This window comes from Atta cephalotes, assembly GCF_000143395.1.
Source record: "Atta cephalotes unplaced genomic scaffold scaffold00003, whole genome shotgun sequence".
NCBI lineage: Eukaryota > Metazoa > Arthropoda > Insecta > Hymenoptera > Formicidae > Atta > Atta cephalotes.
The window spans coordinates 4,682,954-4,703,011 of record NW_012130067.1 but is presented as its reverse complement, the minus strand read 5'-3'; the positions used below and the strand labels follow the sequence as shown (position 1 = coordinate 4,703,011).

The 20,058-nt window shown below is 37.6% G+C and overlaps 1 protein-coding gene across 1 annotated transcript in view; it reads right to left on the bottom strand.

Moving 5' to 3' along the window:
- Positions 1-20,058, bottom strand: part of LOC105625753 (semaphorin-2A) — a 51,719-nt gene that overhangs the window by 13,087 nt on the left and 18,574 nt on the right. The window contains exons 3-5 of the mRNA XM_012207073.1: positions 17,610-17,661; positions 2,515-2,577; positions 1,398-1,505 (exon numbers count right to left, since the gene is read on the bottom strand). Coding sequence (XP_012062463.1) covers positions 1,398-1,505; positions 2,515-2,577; positions 17,610-17,661 — 223 coding nt within the window. The remainder of the gene's footprint in view (positions 1-1,397; positions 1,506-2,514; positions 2,578-17,609; positions 17,662-20,058) is intronic.

Genomic DNA, 20,058 nt, shown 5'->3' with positions numbered 1-20,058 from the left:
CACACACACACACACACACACACACACACACACACACACACACACACACACACACACACACACACACACACACACACACACACACACACACACACACACACACACACACACACTTATAAAATTTTAATACCGAACATCTTGTAATTTAACTTTATTTAGTAGTTACAATCTCTAGCAGTAACTTAAGTAAGGAGCTGGATGTTATTACGCGAGATGTTACGGCACACCCGGGATTCATAATGTTTAACAAAGCGAAACTGTATCTTTTGTTGTTACACGGATACTTAAACGTAAGATTCATTCATCTACCCGGATGCTTTGATGCACTGTATACAATTTTGCAAATCACATCATGCGGATTTATACTATTGCGATAATGCATGTAAATTTCCATTAATAGCAGCATTATTCATTATATGGCTTTAAATATTTCGACGGGAATTAAATTAAAATGTACCGAGGAATGCGTGAGTGGCGGTGAAATTTATTCGTAACGCGAAAATTAATTAACGATATTATTTTCAGATGCCTCCTCGCGTTCTGTTATTAATTAATTAAATTAAGCGTAAAGCAACACAAATTGGTGTGCGTTATACATATCACGCTGAATCCGTAATACATTTCAAGGGAAGTTGCGGATGTATTTAACATCGTTTCGCATTTTCAATTTTCAATAAACAAATGACAGCAAACGTTTAAACGTATACATATATTTTTTTAGCTCTTTGCCAGACCAATTGTCGTTTTTAACAATTTCACAATCCAATCGCAAACTGTCGCGTATTACAAAATCAAATTTAACGAATTTATTTAGTATACATTGCATTTGTAAGGTATAAAAGGAAAAGAGAATTGAATGATGTGAGAAAACAATTGTAGTATTTAATATCCTACAATACTATTAAGAAAATAAAAATAATTCCTCATATTATAACTGAGAAGTTTAAGATATTATTAAGGTATTATGACGTTTAGTGATTGATATTTAAAGATAAACTATCTTATTCGTCTATTTATATCTTTACCTGCTTAAAGGTTACATTTACACAAGATATGTAATAATTCATACAATCTCAAATTCACATTTACACATAGAAAGAAAAGTTTTGCTGAAATATTTAAAAATATAGCTAATAGATCTGAAAAATAATTTTGTTCGATCATCAAAAAATTATATATTATTCCAGAACGCTCAAACTGGTTGCTAGAATGTCAAAACTTTTTACAGCATTGCTCTTCATGCTTGAGATTCCTGCGTAATTATTTCGATGTGAGTCAACAAAATTATTTTCAAATCTTTATCTTGCTAAAAAAAATTTTTATTAGTACTTCAAAGTTGTCCTTTCCATACATGTGTTTTATATTTTCTCTATTGAAAGTAACATGAAAAAACTTACATAAATCACCCAATCCTTAGGTGAATGTGCATTCGTACCGCACATGTAAAGGCGATTGCCGTCTCCCATCGGCTGTATCACTCTTATATGATTTCGGCAGTCGAAATGCTGGAAAAAGAAAAATCGGAAAAATTAAATTCAGTAGTGTGACGTGTATTGGCGATAAGAAAACCGTTGCAGACATAGTGCATAATGTTCGTAAATGAGTTCAATATGCAGCCACGTTCCCTTCGAACTCTGGGAAAGCGAAAGATCGCGTCGCGTGCGCAATGGAGTCGTCGCGGTCGATCACGTCGTGCGCGTATTTCGCGGCGAATCGGTGTACGGGAAATGAATTGGCTTTGTCGTCACGTAGGGAATATTTGCGTGGACCTTACACCTCGACGACGATGCGTACACGGTGCATACGAATGAAGCTGTGATAAGCGCGCGCGAGCACGCGTGTCTATGGAACAGAACGCAATTGTGCTCGTTTTATCGCTGTAGTACCACGATTTCGGGATATGAATAAAAATAGATGCGCGTTAAAAAAAATCAGAGTTCCAGATTAACTTTAATTTTTGGTAACGATACGGTAATTGGGAAAACTCAATCACACGTACGATTCTTCTTTACGTTACAATATTTATATACTAAGATTAAAATGTAACTGATTAGTAGAAAGTAGATGAAATAAAGAAAGATAGAGATTAGCTAACAGAACTTTAATATACTTGTATAATTCAGAATTTTAAAATGCAGTGCAGTAAAAGTTGGTGTAGATTATTCGGAAAGAAGAATGCTACGATAAGATCCCTTTGCATTAAAGATACAAATGAGATACATTCTCTCTCGAATATGGAATAACACCGCAGTATCTATTAAAAAGTAAACTTGCATCTTTCATTTCGCGCGCCTTCAAAGAAACTGGCTCTTTTTATTTTACTCCACGTCGGCTGTTTATGACTTTTTTCTTCTCGATGTTATGTTTTATGTCTTTTTTGCAATCACAATTCTTTGGCCTTTCTGTTTCAGGACGCATTCAGGCCAGTTTACCGATACCGGAATTAAAATTCTTCTCAAAGACAACGCGCATTGAGAAAAAGAACGCAAACCGAACTGTAAGAAAGAAACCTACCTCTGATTTGCCTTTGGACACGCAATTTGCCACATTGCTCGGTTCCAGATTCAGAGCGTCTCTCTGCAACAAAGAAAAAACATAAATTATATCACATTCTCTTGTAAATTAAAGCAAAATTTATTGGAAAACTTGGGAGAGTTATTGCACGCATGTGTATATAACATTTGTTATAAAGTCTTCGAAGATATAAATCCTTCAAAAAATTCGAATATTTCATATTGAAAGAATAAAGAGAATTCTATTTCGAAAGCTCATAATTATTCACTTTTTGAGGGAAATCTGCAGGATTCCTCTTTGCAAGTGCTTTCTTACGGACGCTCGACCTGCTCGACCTTACAAGAAGTGTTACAAGTGCATACTTCATATTTTGCCTTGTGTTACGCCACTGTCGCAGTAGCCTCTCAGCTGCTAACACGGCTAGAAAGACGCTAGAAATACATCAGAATAAGGTCAATATTCAAGAGATTTACAAAGAGAAAATTTTCATGCGGGAAAAGCTGACGAAACTCTTCCCCCCCTTCTCTCTTTTTTTCCCCTCCTTTCTTTATTTTAAAATGAATCTACAGTTGCTCTGGATATATTCTGTTTCATAATAGCAAGGTTGTCTACATCATCCTGGAATGTGTCCTTACGTGAAAATATTCAAGAATAGTGCAAGAATGTACTTGTAATCAGGCTGCACAACAATCTCTTCCTATGCGCTCTATGTATATGTCAATAGAATACGATCACGGTGTAGGAAGTGGTTCACTTGCAAGGTCAATCGTCCGAAACGTAGACCTAACGATCGATCTCCTGCGGACGCCGCGTGCCGTTCCACGGGAATGTCACAGCCAGAAACGGAGTCGATGTTCGACATTGTCCCGGCCGAATGTAAGGGTGAGCCAAAACAGCGTTCCCCGACGTTGATCTACGACCAATAAATTACCGAAAGAATCGTTCCACATTGCAACGAGCGTTGGACGAATGGTCACGGACAAGAGTAGACAACATAGGACATTAAATCATAGCAATTTCCACAGGGCACAATCAGAGTCTGTGATTCATCTCCGCTCTCGAGAAATTCTCCGAGTGATGCATCGTGATAGTAAACCGAGAACGTATCAGTCGTATGTAGCGTCCGTTTGCAATTTTGTACTCTAAAGTGAATGAACTCAATAATAGTCCTTGCCAATCGTAACGCACTGAAATCCCCGCATTGCGGAGCAGATAAATATACAATATTGTTTCTACATACAACTCGCTGAACTCCGCAAGTCACATCCTATGCACAATTTGTCGAATAGGATGTACGTTGGCGAGAATCCAGGCGACGCGGTTGAAGTGGATATGAACATGATTTACCTCAGCATATGATATATATGATCGCAATATTCAGAACGGACTTGGAATGCTCTATTATAAGCATAATCCACTTACAAACAGCGTCGCGTCTAGTTCTGCGCAAATAAGCGCACTTATCGCTGCGGTAACTTCGACTCAAAGTTTTCGATGAGCGTGTATGTTACACGAAATAATAGCATATAAGCAGCATAGCAGTGATAACGGATTACTCGCAACTGTCTTATTCCATTTGACTCGCGCCTGTATTATTTCCTTTGATTGGGCGAGCCTCCATCGATCCGTATTCGATCCGGCTGCTGTCTCTCACCGTTGCTCCAGAAGATTCGGGATTGGTTCAAATATGACTTCCACTTCGGAAAACCATTAAAATCAATTACAAGCTTTCCTCGTCGTCCGCATCAGCGTTGATAACGATGTATTACTCGTTAAGCATCGCAGTGCATTAAGATGGTGTACACAGCTGGCGGTAATTAAAAGCGGAGTAATTCCCGGTATCCACGCTTATACTCGTAAGTCCCCTTTACAGATCTCCTCGTTATACTAATCATTACAATCCGTCTGTGAGCCCGGCACGGAGATGGGAGCGCGAAGATGGTGAGAAATAGCGAAAGATGGTCGGAGAATTTTGCGACAGAGATAGAGAGATAGAAAGAGAGAAAGTTTTCTGCTTTTTCGTAGAATACGTTAATATTACAATGTAATGCCACTTTTAAAGCCAATCTCGCGTATGTAAAGTATTTTGATTTAAACACGTGAATTGCGCTTTTAATTAATCCGGGAATTAATCCGGGTACACCCCAAAAATGTAAAAAAAATGGGATTTGTAAAATATTGTTTGGTATAGATATTGTTTAACAAATCTTTGGTTTTTAATAACTATATTTTTTATGAAATTTTAAACATGCAATTTCATCGAAAATAAAAAGCGTTATATTAATTAATCTTATTTTTGAGAAATATTGTCATAATAAGTTAACTTATTCTGTTTAATATTTGTTTGGTTTTTTATTTACTTTTTTCAAGAAAATTGTAATTGAATCCATATTTTCATAATGCTTTTAAACACTAATAACTTAAAAAGCAATCAATAATATATATTAATGATTTCAATTAGGAAAAACACTTCAGATGACATTTATATAAAGAAAAAAATAAGATGACTACTCCCTGTTAAAACATAATGGCAGTGTTTAGCAAAGAAAGCTGATCAGTGAGCAATCAGTGATTCTTTGATACGATTGGTTCTTGCCTTTTTCACTGGATCTAAGTGTAGAAACCAATTATAATGAAGAATCACTGAGCGCTCACTGATCAGATTTCTTTGCTGAATGCAGCCATTAACTGGCATTATTATACAACTATGTTCGGTCACGTATGTAGTTAGTAATGATCTTAAAGCGGAAGCACAGATCTCTGCATAATGCATTAAACATAAGAAAATTAACCAATCAGATTCTCTTATTTCATGGAAAGGAAGGATTTAATTGATTCACTTTCCTGTGCGTTATGCAAGTCTCTGTGCTCCTGTTCTTATGTGGCATTTCATCAAAATCGTATAATGATTTATGTCTTCAGCCTCTATAGTTTAGGCAAAATTCCATCGAAGAATCGTATAATCGGAATAAAAAACATGTACGCATGTTCCTTCGTGAATTATAAATTCGGGCGCTAGAGATCTAGGAGATCTAGGAGAAATACACGTAGATGCAGCTGTCGGCAATAATATTGTCGCCAAATCGCGATGCATCATTTTATCGCACCGCCTACGACGCCATTAACTTTATAGCACCAGAGCGTGTCTCCCGGCATGCAAACGCCTCGACTTCCATTACCGGCGTGATACGTCGACTATTAAACAGAAATATCTCCCATCATCTCTCGCCTGCCGGTGTGTCTTAAACTCCGAGAATCTGAACTGTTGCGGATTTTTTACTATCATTTCCGGATAGGATGTTATCTTCTTTCATCAACGCATCCGTTCTACGTTATTACATCGAAATATAGAAGCATGTTTGTAGGAATTTTTTACTAAATATGATATTTTTTATTAAAAAATTTATAAATCGATTAATCAAATAATAGAAATCTCAAGAATAATCTCTTGAAAAAGACATCTGCACGTTTACGTATCATTTCGACGCTTGATTCTTTATATTCATGCGCGGAGGCCCCTCTCATTCGCTTCCTCCGTTGAAAGGCTTACAAATCGCTGAAATACACGGTTTCAGATTTTCAGTATTCGGGTCGGATTGATTAAGTTCTTGGTAAGGTGACGGTGTTACGACAGAGAAGCGTCCAAAGGTTGTCATTGCTCGTATATTCTCGTTCGTTCGTTTGCCCGTCCTTTTCTTTCTTCATTACGCTTCGAGCTTAATCATCATCGCAATTTGTGCACACTGAAAATTTCTGTGTGTGCGTGAGCATGCATTTCTGCAGTATGTCAGAAACGGCTTGCAGATGATTAGCTTCCTTGAAACGAAGACTGTACCATTCGCATGCCTCAGTCTTTGTCGATGCCGCCGTTGATTCTCTCCTTTTCAGCTTACTGCTTCTAATAATACTGGCGCCGAGCGATTATAAACATAACATTGAAGACACGCAAGGTTGTAATTATCCCTAAACATGACTCATTTCGAGATATCAGTAATCACTAAACTAATTTTCTAATTTACTTTAATATAAACGTTACGATTTTAATCTAGAAATAAGTGATATTAGAGACGTTATCTTTCTACTTAAATAATAAAATAGTATATTCTTTCTGCTAAATAGAAAAACATGTACGCGGATCAAAGTATTAACGTCAGAAGAAGAGAGAGAGAAAGTGAAAGATCAACATATGCAAGGAGGGGGATGTGGAATCGTATAATTTACCGTGCTAAAATATTAAAGACAGAAGACTACTGCGGCATCCCCAGGGGTATCGACACCCCCTAACCTCGGAAACTCAAGAAACGTAACGGTACCTGCGAGGCTCTCTTAAAAATTCACGAGTCGAGGCCACAGCGGCGCTTTTTATCTCATCAAATAGTAATGCCGGGCATTGGACCGTTAGGAGACGGGATCCCCTCAGGCTTTCCTGATCACGCGTCACGTATATTGTCACGGTGTGCCGAGGGGAAAAAATTTAATACGTCTTATTATTTTTGCATTAAATAATTTACTAAAATCTTTATGCTTTTTCAAAACTTTTCTTTCCCTATCGAATCTTTTATTCACCTGCTGTACGCTTTAAGAATGGTTGCGAAGAAGAGCTCTCGATGGTATGATCGAAACGTGAGTGTTGTACAAAGAGTGAAATGCATTCGTGATAAATTCATATAGAAATGACGTACGATTGGTTGGCATCATATTGTCCCTTTAACGCCGAATGATATCTACATTCTCGATTCGCAGTCGTGTCAGGTGGTAACCTTCGTTACGCATAAAATTTTCGCGAACTGACCTGACATTTCAGCAGGACGAAAAGTGCCTTTCGTTGTCGATCGGTGCCGTAAGTCACTTTTTCCTAATGGAAGCCGTCACTCCGCACCTTTTCGTCCTGCCGCGGCCTCGCACGGTTGGCGACGTGCGAAGGGAAAGAAGGGGGGAAGGAGTGAGAGAGCCTGGGATTCAATCTGCATTCAATATTGATTCCAATCCGATATCGTGGATTTCCATTTTTGTGATTTACTTCTTACCCCGGCAGCACCGGTACTATCTGTACTGCGAAAGAGGGTGTTTTTCGAGGGTCAACCTCCAATGCATACCGATGTCGCGTCGTCATCGATCAAATATCGAGCGATAAATAATCTACCTTCGTGATGATACTCTTCGCTCTCAATTCTCGCAATGCGCGTCGACAGCTCGTCTCACTGAGCGATCAGTGATCTTCTGTAGGGCAACAGAAAGCTTTTCGGTTATTCATATCAATTACGGTAAGTCAATGAACTAGAAGGAATTCCTTAACGACTAAAGTTCCAGCACGTCAGGAAGTTCGCGAAGGACGTAGCTTCCGTCCGGAGATAAGAAATTATCGATCAGATTCACCGTGGCGCAGACGCGTGTAATATGCTCCGTTAAACCGCGCACAATCGCTCTGTAACGTTGATATTCTTTTACATTTTGTCATTTTAATACGTATTTACAGTTAGATATTAAAGCCCATGGTAGCCCAATCCCTTGAATTAAATTAAAGAACATTTTGTTATTTTTAACTTCATATGTATCAAAATGTAAATCAATCCTTTTCAATGGTTAGTTTCAACGTAACAACTATATTAACGTACGCATTTAATAAATAATGAACTAAAATTTAATACATTTTTTAAATTAAATTATTTAACTTCATTATTTTTGTTAAATTAACGACATATTGAATAAAAGCAGTGGTGACTTATAAAAATGACTAAAGATAACTCAAATTGGATATAATTTAATATTACGAATTTAACAGTGTATGCCTATATCACGGACAATTCACGAGAACTCATTTTAGTCTGCGATTTTATAACCGCGTGAGTAACGTCCTCATTAGTTTAAAAGAGCATTCATCGTAAGAGTTAAATCCAAATGTAAAGCTCCTTTGAGCAATTTAGAATCGTTCGCGCGATTCTCGTCGTTATGCTGTAGAGTGTATTTGAGTATCGCGGTATTCGTTCGTCTTTTTTTTTTCACGGGTGTTTTAATGGCAGTCTGGGACGAAGTATTTTACAACGACGACGGCGATAGCGACGACGACGGCGACAAGGGCGACGATGGAGGGTCTGTATGGCTATTTAAACACTTTCACCATAAATTCGCAAGAGAAGGCACTCTAGTTTCGCTTGAACTGTGCAACGCCTTTTTTCTCGACTGTTTTCCTGTCTTACCTGTTTTTACTGCTAACCATGTACCTACGCGTATTATACCGTTCTTGCACAGCTTTTGATTCGCATAACAAAAACGGAAAAAAAACGACATAAAAAACACAAGGAATGCCAAGAGAAATAAAACAATTAATAGCGATTAAGAGCGAAATGAGTTTTTGAATTTTCAATTACAAATAAAATAGTATAAGAAAATAATGCAATATAGCGATGAAAACGAATTGATGAAATAATTATTTTGTTATTTTTGTTTATATATTTTTAATCTATAGCAATAATTTCTAAAATATATTGTACCCTATAAGTTTGTTTTATAAAATAAAAATTCGGTATCTGAACGGATCGATAATGAACAAATTTTAAATAACGGAAAAAGCGATAACGTGGACTGAACTTTGTAGAGAAGCAATGGCTGCGAAGGTGACGACGAAGATCGAAGAGGAAGTGCTGTTGACAGTCACTTCGTCGGGTAATAGGGCAGTTTCGTAGTCTGCAATTACCAACGTCGTTGAGGAACACCATCTGGGATGAGTCTGGTAGTGAGCTCCGTCGAGGATCCTCTGTTTACAATTTCGGTGTTTGCTCGACGACTGAAGAAGGTTTTCCACCTCAGACGTGGACTAAGAACAGAGACCGCCGACACGTTTCACTCCCAGAACGTAGTTTCTCTCGCGTCTCTCGTTCTTTCATTTGTCTCTCTCACCTCGTGTCGTCTTCACTTTCCCGTAAAATTCTGTCTCTCCTGATTTTTGCGAATGTAGATGGAAAAAAGATATATCGAAATGTGGAAAGGATACGTATGTGATTCCCATTGCTCCTTGGCTTTTTCTTGATTTGTCGAAAATTCGCTAAAATATTAAAAATGAGAAAAGAACTATGCAGGTTAGTATAATGAACACGAAGAAACGAATTACAGGCAGAAGTTTTTCGTAATACCTGATGAAAGGGTATTACGAAGCGAAAGGAGTTTTGCTGCTGGCCCCAAGGGCAAATTCATTTCTAGTACGCGCAAAGTTGGTGCCGCGAGAGCAAAAAGGGAATAGGAAAAATCAAGAAAATGGGAAGTGTATACGGCGACGAGTTGAAAAATCGAGAAACAAGAGGTCCGAAGCGAAGTTCGAAAATTTTTCATTTCGCTGTTCGCGTTGTTCCATACCTCTATGGAAGTGTACTTCTGCTTGATTGTAGGAGAAACTGATTTATAAAGGCGCATCTGAGGCACCGAAGAAATTGCGACCATTCGGTAACCTGCTTGCGAGTTTCCGAGTAATATATGATGGAGGGACACGTTGCCTCGCAAGAAAGCCTTGTAATTAATTTCTCGTCGAAGCGAAGCGGGAGCTTGAAAGATACTCGCGCTTAACACCACTTTCAATATAGCCTGTAAATATATCGGTGCATAATGTAATTTGCCAGCTTGTCGATAACGCTACAATGTGTATATACTATTTATATACTTTGCAAGAATCGCTCGTATACACGATAATCAATTTTAGGTAGCTTTAAACGAAGAAATATAACTTCACGCCTTTAGAATATCAAAGAATACTAGGCAATAAAAATACCGTGCAGAAAAAATCTTTATACAATTTAAGTTAAGAACATCTCTAATAATGTTATAAATAAAATTTGTATTATCTCATATATTTTCGATTTATATCGAAAGTTTGATTTCACAAATGTCTTGCCTTGCGTCTTTCTGTACATCACGAAGAAAGATATATCACTTTTATTTCTTAAAGATTTAAAAATTTAAAAAGATTATCAGCAAAGTCCTGCTTACGAATCTTGCATAACCTCCTATTTGTTGGCGGATGAAGGTAGCTTATTAAAGTGAAATTTCGCTACAGTCTTATACCGAATTCATCGTCGCAATAAAGCATCCGCGTCGCAAGGGGGGCAAATGCCCGTCCGTCCCTAGTTGAGAGGGCTGGATAGAAGGCGGACGCGACGAGTTAGGGATAGACATTCCTGGGGAAGACACGGCAAGGAAGTTACGTATATACACGTAGTGGTCCGGTACTAAATGCATATTTAATACTATCATTTTAGGACGAAACGCAAGGGCGGCCGTTTATATTTCAGATGTCGACGAAATTGTTTGCTAGTATGCGAACGTGTCGTCGAACACGTGCTGGCTTGTATCGGCCACGTGTATCTGCGTGTACGTGCACATTGGAATGTCAAGTGTCCCTTCCACACATCCAGGATTCTTTCAATCAAGACTGTATCGTCAGAGGCGCATTCCATTCACGATTTTACAGCTTTGTAAATCTCATGATAGGTTTCTTAATACTTTAATACCATCGAGGGAATTCATGCTTGATTCATTGATCAATCTTCCACCGCCGGACGATTTTCGTGCAATAGCTCTATAGATATCAGATAGGTATCGTTTCGAGTATAGGCGATCGTGTCGGCAAGACGTTGAATTCCTCGTTCCCGATTGGACGTTGCTTTATTGGACGTAGCGGTGGTTTATAGATTCCGATTTTCTCGGCGAGCTCCGCGTTTGACTTTTACTCCATTTACGATCTTTCTCGCGCACTTCACTCGTGAATGCTTCCTGCTTTTCCTCCAATCGCTTCCTGCTTCTCCCATCGAACTGCCACATGCTTTATTCACGGCGCGGCCGAGCTCGTCTCGGCCAAGCATCCAATGTCGGAATTCGTTACGCGATCAACGATGGACGACTCCTTTTCTACGATGGCTCGATCAATACGCTCGTATTCGATCGTTCGGAGATCGATCAGACGATTCCGTCTTATCGTAACATTGCAAATCAGCCTCTCTTTCTCTTCCGTTTTGCGCGAACCTGACAGCTTCGGTGAAGATGTAATATGTGCAAAAAAATAGATGAGCCTGAGCGAGACTAGTCTTATCGTTCGATGCACGTCCTCAAGACGATGAGAAAGATACAAAAATTGCACGAGCGCATGCCGTGGAAGCGGAATTACCTGGTTTTCCAGTTATAGCTCAAAACTGCAAAGCGGTTAACGTTGCTGTATTTCCCGGCATAAATTTACTCGAAAAAGTTATTCTTTCTTTCGCTATGAAGGACTACTCGTGCAGCAAATATCTTATTTATTTTTTAAAACTGCATAACTGAAATGCAATTTATATAATGTAATTTAAAATTTACACGGATAGGACGGTTTGGTGAGATATCTAAAAAGCTACAGAAATTTGAAAAAAATTTTGTTGGACCATTAAAATAATTATGTAATATACACGCAAAAAAACTAGTTTCTAGAACATTTATAACTTTTTGCATTGCTCATCATACTTGAGATTCCTATACGGAGAGAATTTTCTTTTAAAATTTATTCTGAAAATGTGGTAGTTGTGGTACATTACAATATTTTAAAGATTAAGATAAAGAAGATACAATACAATATTTTAAAATTTTTATCATGCACTTCAATCATAAAAATCAAACTTATTTTATATTATACTTTATTATTATAGTTCTATTAATAAATGAGAGAGATTTACATTAAAATTCTTCGAAATACAACGTTGTATATTTTCAAATTCTAAGAAAAAATTCTGTCCATGCACGTAATTATTTGATGATACAACAAAATTATTTTAATATCTGTATATTTATAGCTAAATTTTTAAATATTTCAAATCGAAATCTTTCTGTGTGCAGAATGTTTGAGTAATAAAATTTATCAAGTAGTAAATCCACTAAGAGTACGATTTTAAACCATCACAAACACTCGAGATCATAAATTTTGTCTTAAAAAATACGCGTTAATTACATCGACTCGTTGTGTCGGTCGTTCTTAAAATGCCAGGAGAGGGTGGACGTATAACTCGTTTCGCATGTATTCTTCGGGCGACCGTCCCTTTGTGGGATATGCGAGCTTTAAACCTCTCGGCCGTCTATTCTAGCCACGTACTATAACTCGCCTGGAACGCGTGCGGTCCCTCAGGGCGGACGCACGAAACGTTTCTTCCCCTTATGAAATTGTAACAGAGGCAGGATTAGCATGGGGCATTGTCTCCGGAGCGAAGGGTAGGTTCACGTAGGTTGTAGTGATGTTATCGAGATCTATTCGCCTCAACTCGCGTCTCGAATGTATTTGAATTTCCATTCTCACTTTCGCTTCCGAAAATATGTCGTTTTAAATGTACACCCTAAATCTTGAGAAACAACCTTCTTATTGTTCCTTATGGTGTTTTTCACAGCGTATTCAAATGTAACTAAATTCAACTATCAATGAAAATTATGGAAATTTTTTAATTTGTGTCAAAATATGAATTCTGGACAAATATTCTGTCACTTTCGGTAAATTCAAAGCAAGAGTAATTGTAAGATTAATTACTACAGAGTCTTATATTACTATTTATATATATACATAATAATTGCTTATAGAATTATATCCGCCGCATTTACAAGTTTAATTTTTAATTATTTGACATTTTCCGCTTTTATCATCATCTTTCATCTCGATTTCGATTCTTTTCTCACATGTCCGCTCGATTTACGATATATATATAACTAACGCCTTCGAGTCGATCTGACCCCATTCGATGCTGTATCTCCTTCACAGCATCCATATAGCGATCCCTTCCTGTTTCTAGCAGCCGGACGATCATCATGCATATATGTAAAATACAAAATTGTATCATCTTATGCGCGGTATTCTTTCTTGCGTTTCCTTCACCTCGCGTCCATGTATCTCCAGTTTACCCCACGACAGCATCCCCCGCAGAACGAAATGCTCCAGGGACTTAACACAAAGGAACGAAAGAAGGGGACTACTGTGGCCTGCTCGGGCCCGCGTTAACGTTTTACGGCCACATCGCTACGAAAATTGAAATTCCATACTCGTTAATTCTCAATGGAATCGAACTCTGGTAACAGACCGATCTCGCAATGTGATTTCATTGTAGCCAAGCTGAATGGACCAAGCATTCACATTGCGAAATAACAAAATCAGACGGCAGTAAAATTTACCAAAGAACAAATCTAGCAAAATTCTCGACACGTTTTCATATTTTATAATACGCACACCAATATGATTAATTGTTTAACGTAGACGAAATTGTATATATATAGAAAATTTGTATTAATACATTTCATGTGTCCCAAATGGTCCACTTAAATTTTTGTGTTAATTTTATACAAGTTAAATAATAATAGGAAAAAACATAAATATTATGCAAAAAATTAACAAAAATATAATACTAAAAATATAATACTAACACAATGTGTAAGCAAACTATGGAAGCATATTTCTTCAGTAAAATTAATATTTATGATATGTAAAATCAACACGTATGTTTTATTCATTTATCTTAGAATTTACATTTTACATTATATAATTATATTCTTTATTCATTTATTCATAAATGTTATTTTGATAGAAAGAAATGTTGAATATCAATTTAACACAAAATATTCAAATAACATAAGTAATCACACAATGCTTTGACATTTTCTCGTCTCCAGTTGTATGTCCACCAATAATCACATGTTGAATTAACATTCGGATATGTTAAAAATTCGACACAAAATTATAATAAGGACTTGAGTGAATCGGTTTTAACACAAATATAAAATTCTTTTACTATAATAATAATTGCAATGTAAGCATATAACAAAATTATTTATCGCTGGCGAAACCGATGATTGAAATTATTTCATCGTTTCTCAAACTTCGAAGCTTATGTGAAACATAACTTTATCGCTATCGTTGACACATTTTCGCGCAAGTTACTCAGCGGAAACCCAGCATGCGAAACATAAGTTACAGTTCATGCAAACTCTATATCGCTTCGCGGTGAAAGCTCTGGAGTAACTTGAGCAGAACGGCTTGTCCGTGCCGAATAATTCGCGCGTGTACATCAATTCGTTCCGTGTATCTATTTAATGATCATGAGCGACCCAGCAAAACTCTCGTGGCGTGGAGTGAACTATAACGTCGTGCTTCGACGTTTTCGCGTCTCCGGTTTCTATGTATCCACTGACCGCATTGTCATCCACGTTAAAATTAGTTTCAGCGATACCACAATCGTCGCATCTGGCATGAAGATCAACGAGAAACGACAAGGGCGGATATCTATTCTTCTCTGTCTCTCCTATTTAAAGGGCGATTTTTCATTCTCGCGACAGATGGTGGATTCAACAAATATAATTACATTTTCGAATCGCCTTTTCTTTCCCAATATTAAACCATGATTTCATCGTTTTTTGTCTATGTTAGAAAACGACCTTTTTCTTTCTTTATTGAAGTTTCTATATATGTTAAACAAGCGGAAAAAATCAATGATATTATAAACTCCTTAATAAAAAAAAGAGTAATGTGTCTTGTTATGTAAGAATAATTTTTTCTTTTTACGTAAAAGTAATTGTCTTTTTATTTAAGAGTAACTATCTTTTTGATGTTAATATCTTTTTTAAGAAAAGTGCTCGCTACATAGAGCGATACTCAGAATTATCCTGTACAAGTTTATCTCCAATAAAATGTTCGCTGTATAATCGCTCTAAGTGTTTTTGTTATATCATTCGAGTATCCTTCACCTCTTTCACAAGGAAAGTCCGAGGTAACCGTTTATTTTCTAGAACAGTAGAAATCGACACTGTAAAATCGTGATAACGCGTGGAAACTCCAACGTTGCACGAAGTACCCGAAGATACGAACTTCTTGCCGGAAGCTAGGTCGAGAGTAAGGGTGGGTCGAGGCAGGTGGAGGAACACGGTGATTTTCCAATCGAGCCGGGGGGCGTTCGTTGTCTCTCCGAAAAGAACAAATCGACGAACAACGTCGATGATCGAATTTTGTCCCGGTGAGAGTCAGCCGAATGAGTAGAATCGTAGATAGTTACCGCCAGGTGGATGCGACTCGTCACATCTTGTCGCAAACGGGGAGAGTTAAAAAGCAATTTTCCCTCTCCAATCGAGAGTCTGGCAGCTGACCGTCGTTCTCGGCACATCGGAGGCGAGATCTCGACACAGCGAATTTGATTCAATCTTTAACGATCAAGCGCATTTGCTAAAATTCACCTGCCAGCTTTCGTACATAAAAAAAATATGTGCATAATATAAAAAGCTGCGTTTCAAAGGTATGATAAAATGATGATTCTCAATCTAAAAAAACGGCACAGAAAACAAAATATTCTGTAAATTCTTCTTGATAAAAATTTCATGTATTGTTTGAGCAGCTACTAAATAGTTACACCAACTTCTGTCTAGTAACTGAGAAGGAAAACTGTTTGGGATCCCAATCAGGATGTAACGCTTTGCTTGCAATAACTGCATACAAAAGTTGCGTAAAATCTGAATCCAGTTATTGAATAGAACAAACAACAAATAATGGATATTAAATTGATTAATAAGCAAATCAATTGCTCATGAAATGAACAGAATAAAACTCTATCAAGTTCTTGTCTATTTCCTATTAAATATTGACACAACTAATGAGAATACAGTAATATTAGATAGTAACTGGACAGATGTCTAGGAAAACTGTATACATTTCTACCAGGTCTGTAATAGCATCATAATTAACCTTCCGTTGAGAATGTAGAATTTCTATTCTTCGTCCGCGATCTAAGTCTCCGAACTTCAGTGTAGATTATTTCATACTAAAAAAAAAATGCATTTTATGGAAATTACATGTTTATGACTGGAAAATTATTTAAATATTAGGTATGGGAAAAAATTCGTGGCGTTTTTTTAATGCCATCTAACAGGAAAAACGCCACGAACTTTTTCTCACATCTAATATGATTGGAAATTTACTGGAAATTTATTGGAAATTATAAATTTCCAATCATATTTTCCGGTCATAAATATGTAATTTCCATGTAAAATTATATGCATTTTTTTCAGTGCAGACTATATAAAAATTAAAAAAACTCTTATATACTTGTGGAACAATGAATATTTATTATCATAGAATTTGAATAATGTTTTACTTATTTTTCACAGAGAGAGAGAGAGAGAGAGAGAGAGAGAGAAGAAAATTCAAATTTCTCGATCAAAATTCACAATCAAAAAATCTATCTTTAAAGATCAACATTGCCGGCGGAGGATTAAAATGTACTCGTAATTGTTTATGTCTCAGGCGTCATTCGTACGATACGCAAATGCACTTTGCGAGTAGAATATATGAGCTTTTAAACCGAATCCCACCGATGAGGGAGACCGTGGAAAAATCATCGTACGATTCGTTTGCCTACAATGGATCGCTTAACCGGCAGATACGCGTCAGCTGTCCCAATGATGTCGGTGTCGTTTCGCTCGACTATGCGTGATTGACAGTTTTATGGGGACGAGCAGAGCCCATGCACTTTCTAGTTACGATCGGGGTCTGGTTTTATCATCCCTTCTTCCCTCAAACGGGGGCTAAACATTATGTGACATATGATGCTAATCGATACGCGGATGGCCGCGGGGAAAAAAAGGGCGTAGTACGGTAGAGTAGATTCTTTCTAATTAGCAAATGAATTCTTTATACGATATTTGAGAAACAATGAGTTCAAGGTTTACGGTCTGTAAATAGCATTAAAACTGCGTTCTATTCATTTAGATTTCTTTCTCAATTCCAGAAAATATAACTATGAAGGCTACTGTCTTCACATTTTAAATACAGTTGAAATGTTCATCTTTAAATATATCAAAATTTATAACATTTTATTGAACGTATTATGTAATTAAAAGTTATAAACCTTGTTAAAGTTTTACAAAGTTGTTTCTAAAAGCTTCATCATACTAAAACACAGCAGGTGATCACGTTTTCACATTTAAAGCTAAATGCGACTTTAATTATAGGTTTAATTCATCATTTTAAACACATGAATAGTAAACTCGAATCGTGAATGTAACGCATTAGACGCATGTTAAACCAGTAGAAATCGGAATGTACAAAAATCTGGACAACTTACCTCGCAATTGGAATGACTGATGTTACTCAGATTTAGCCTGAAGATTTTGTCCCTGAAAGCAGAAGAGGAAAGTTTCGTGTTAGCGTAACGGTCGAATTAAGCATGGTCGCGATAGACGAAAGGGTCGAGGGGTAAATTTTCATTCCCTACGTCTACGAGATGCATTACTCTCCGTGACTCGACCCTACCTTATCTCGCTACGGTTATGTATGGTTGTGTAGCACCGCGGCATTTTGCTTACGGCTCTCCGACATGGCGAACGCCAGCAAACAGCACGGAATTTCTATGAGGATGGAAAAGGAGAGACCGGAGGGTCTCTAAAATAGAATGAGTTTCCTCTTTTCTGACCTCTTTTCTGCGTTGGAACGATGACCGGAGTCATGTCGTTCTCGTACCGTTTGTTTTTATTAGAATTTTATTCTTCGGAAGAGATCGTCGTTCGAGATTGACGGATAAAATATAATAAGAATCATAGTCGATGAGTCGAAATAAACGCAGATTACGTAACGCGTTGAAGATTCTCATACTAAAATTGATGTAACAGCCACTAGTATTAATAATTTCGTATCGGTTGTCAAGCATTAATTTCACATTTCGACGTAGAAATGATGTCTCAGGTATTTTGATCAATATAACAGCTAGTCGATATGAATGCGGGGAAACTGCGACAATTTTCGTATAAATCTCTTTGCAACCATCGCGGTGGCAATCTGAGGTTCTGCGTTCGATCGTACGTAAAAGGTATATGCGCTGCTGGGCGCCACCGATCGTAAATCGAATTTACCCAGTTTTCAAATGTGTGTGTTTCGCAACATTAACGCCGGCGCGCCGCATAACTTTATCCCAATAGCCATTCATCATCGCCTTTCAATAGAAATACGCAGTCGGACGGAATGTGCTCGCGGAACGTGAAAAAAGGAGGAGAAAAAGAAAAGAAGGAAGGAAGACCTATCCCTCAGCGGCTCTCCTTTTTCATTCATTCTATGCATCGCACCGTGAAAAAGTAAATACCGATGTGGAAAAACAAATCCGTACTTTGGAATCTACCCGCGTCGAACTTTCGTCTCGGCGAACTTTTAGAAGGTTCGGCAGGTGGAAAGGAAACGTAGAGAGAAAGTGGGGGGGAAGGAGTTAGGACCGAAGCGAGTATCGTCTACGTGCTGGCACGTCGTTCATGCTATCGAAAGAAAAAATTCGTAGGAAAGTAATTTGTGGGGAAAACTCGGTGTAAAGGGTACATTGCTGCAAAGTCATCGCTCAGTTCCTTTGAAATTCAATTGGTAAAACGTGCGTAATCAAACCGAGAAATTACTTCACCGCTGAAAATCGCAGAGGAAAAATTTCATTAAGATCTCATTGACACGCTTCCACGAGAAGTGGAACATTTTCTAAAAATAAAGAAAGTGTTACTTGAAAATCGGGGAAAGAATTCGGTTCAATTTAACATTTTACATCGCCTTAAGGGCTTTCCAGGGAAAGTTTAATTAAAATCTCGAGCAGTTTGCTGAGGTCGTACAGCAATTTCTTAAACTATTAAAGACGCCTTGTAGAGTGCAGAAGAAATTTCAACAAATTTCATTGCTAATTATGCAAATAGGAACAAAGACTTAATTAAAGACTGGATCTAACATTTACGATACTTCAAACAATGCCCGTGTATGACCATATGAATTGTCCGTATTTTCATTTGAAATAGGTCGCAGTTTAAGATAACAGACGCATCGCTTTCATGTCTAGGATTTCACTTGTGTAATACGGACATTTTCATCGTGGGCGAGAAGGAGCCTGACGAATGCCAGGCGAAATCCGAAAAGCATCGTCTGAATTTGTGGTTGTGCGTGACAGACAGCTCTGACCCGGGATGCATTATCCGACGCGTCGAGATCTACTCCCTTGCTTCTCTCTCTTCCTTACTACTTTGGGGGAATACATGACAAGGGCCAGAGAAGTGGTGTTTGCAACAGTGCTATTTACCCCAACGCCTTGCCTTTGGGAAGGAGATGTATATCCGCGAGAAGAGATGGGTTTAACATAATAGAACGATTTTAATAATTCCCAGTATAAATCAACGAATACACATCAGAATATACACGTCAGAATAACGTTACAATTACGTTTCAATAAAGCCGCAATGCAGCTCTGACGATTTAATACATCACTTTTCATAAAATAATAGTGACGAAAAATAAACGTGCGTATGTGAGCGGTAAGTAATAGAGCAATATGGAAAATAGATGGAAATACTGTTGAAATATGCGATTTAGCAAGAATTAGGTTTAACCTAATTCTCTTCTATACAATTTTATCAGCTGCAGTCGAACGAATAATCCGCTAAATCGATATACGACATCTGAAGTGTCAACGTCGTTGAAAATGTTCGAGAGAGAGAGAGAGAGAGAGAGAGAGAGAGAGAGAGAGAGAGTAGTAGTAGTCCGTACGTCGTTCGGTT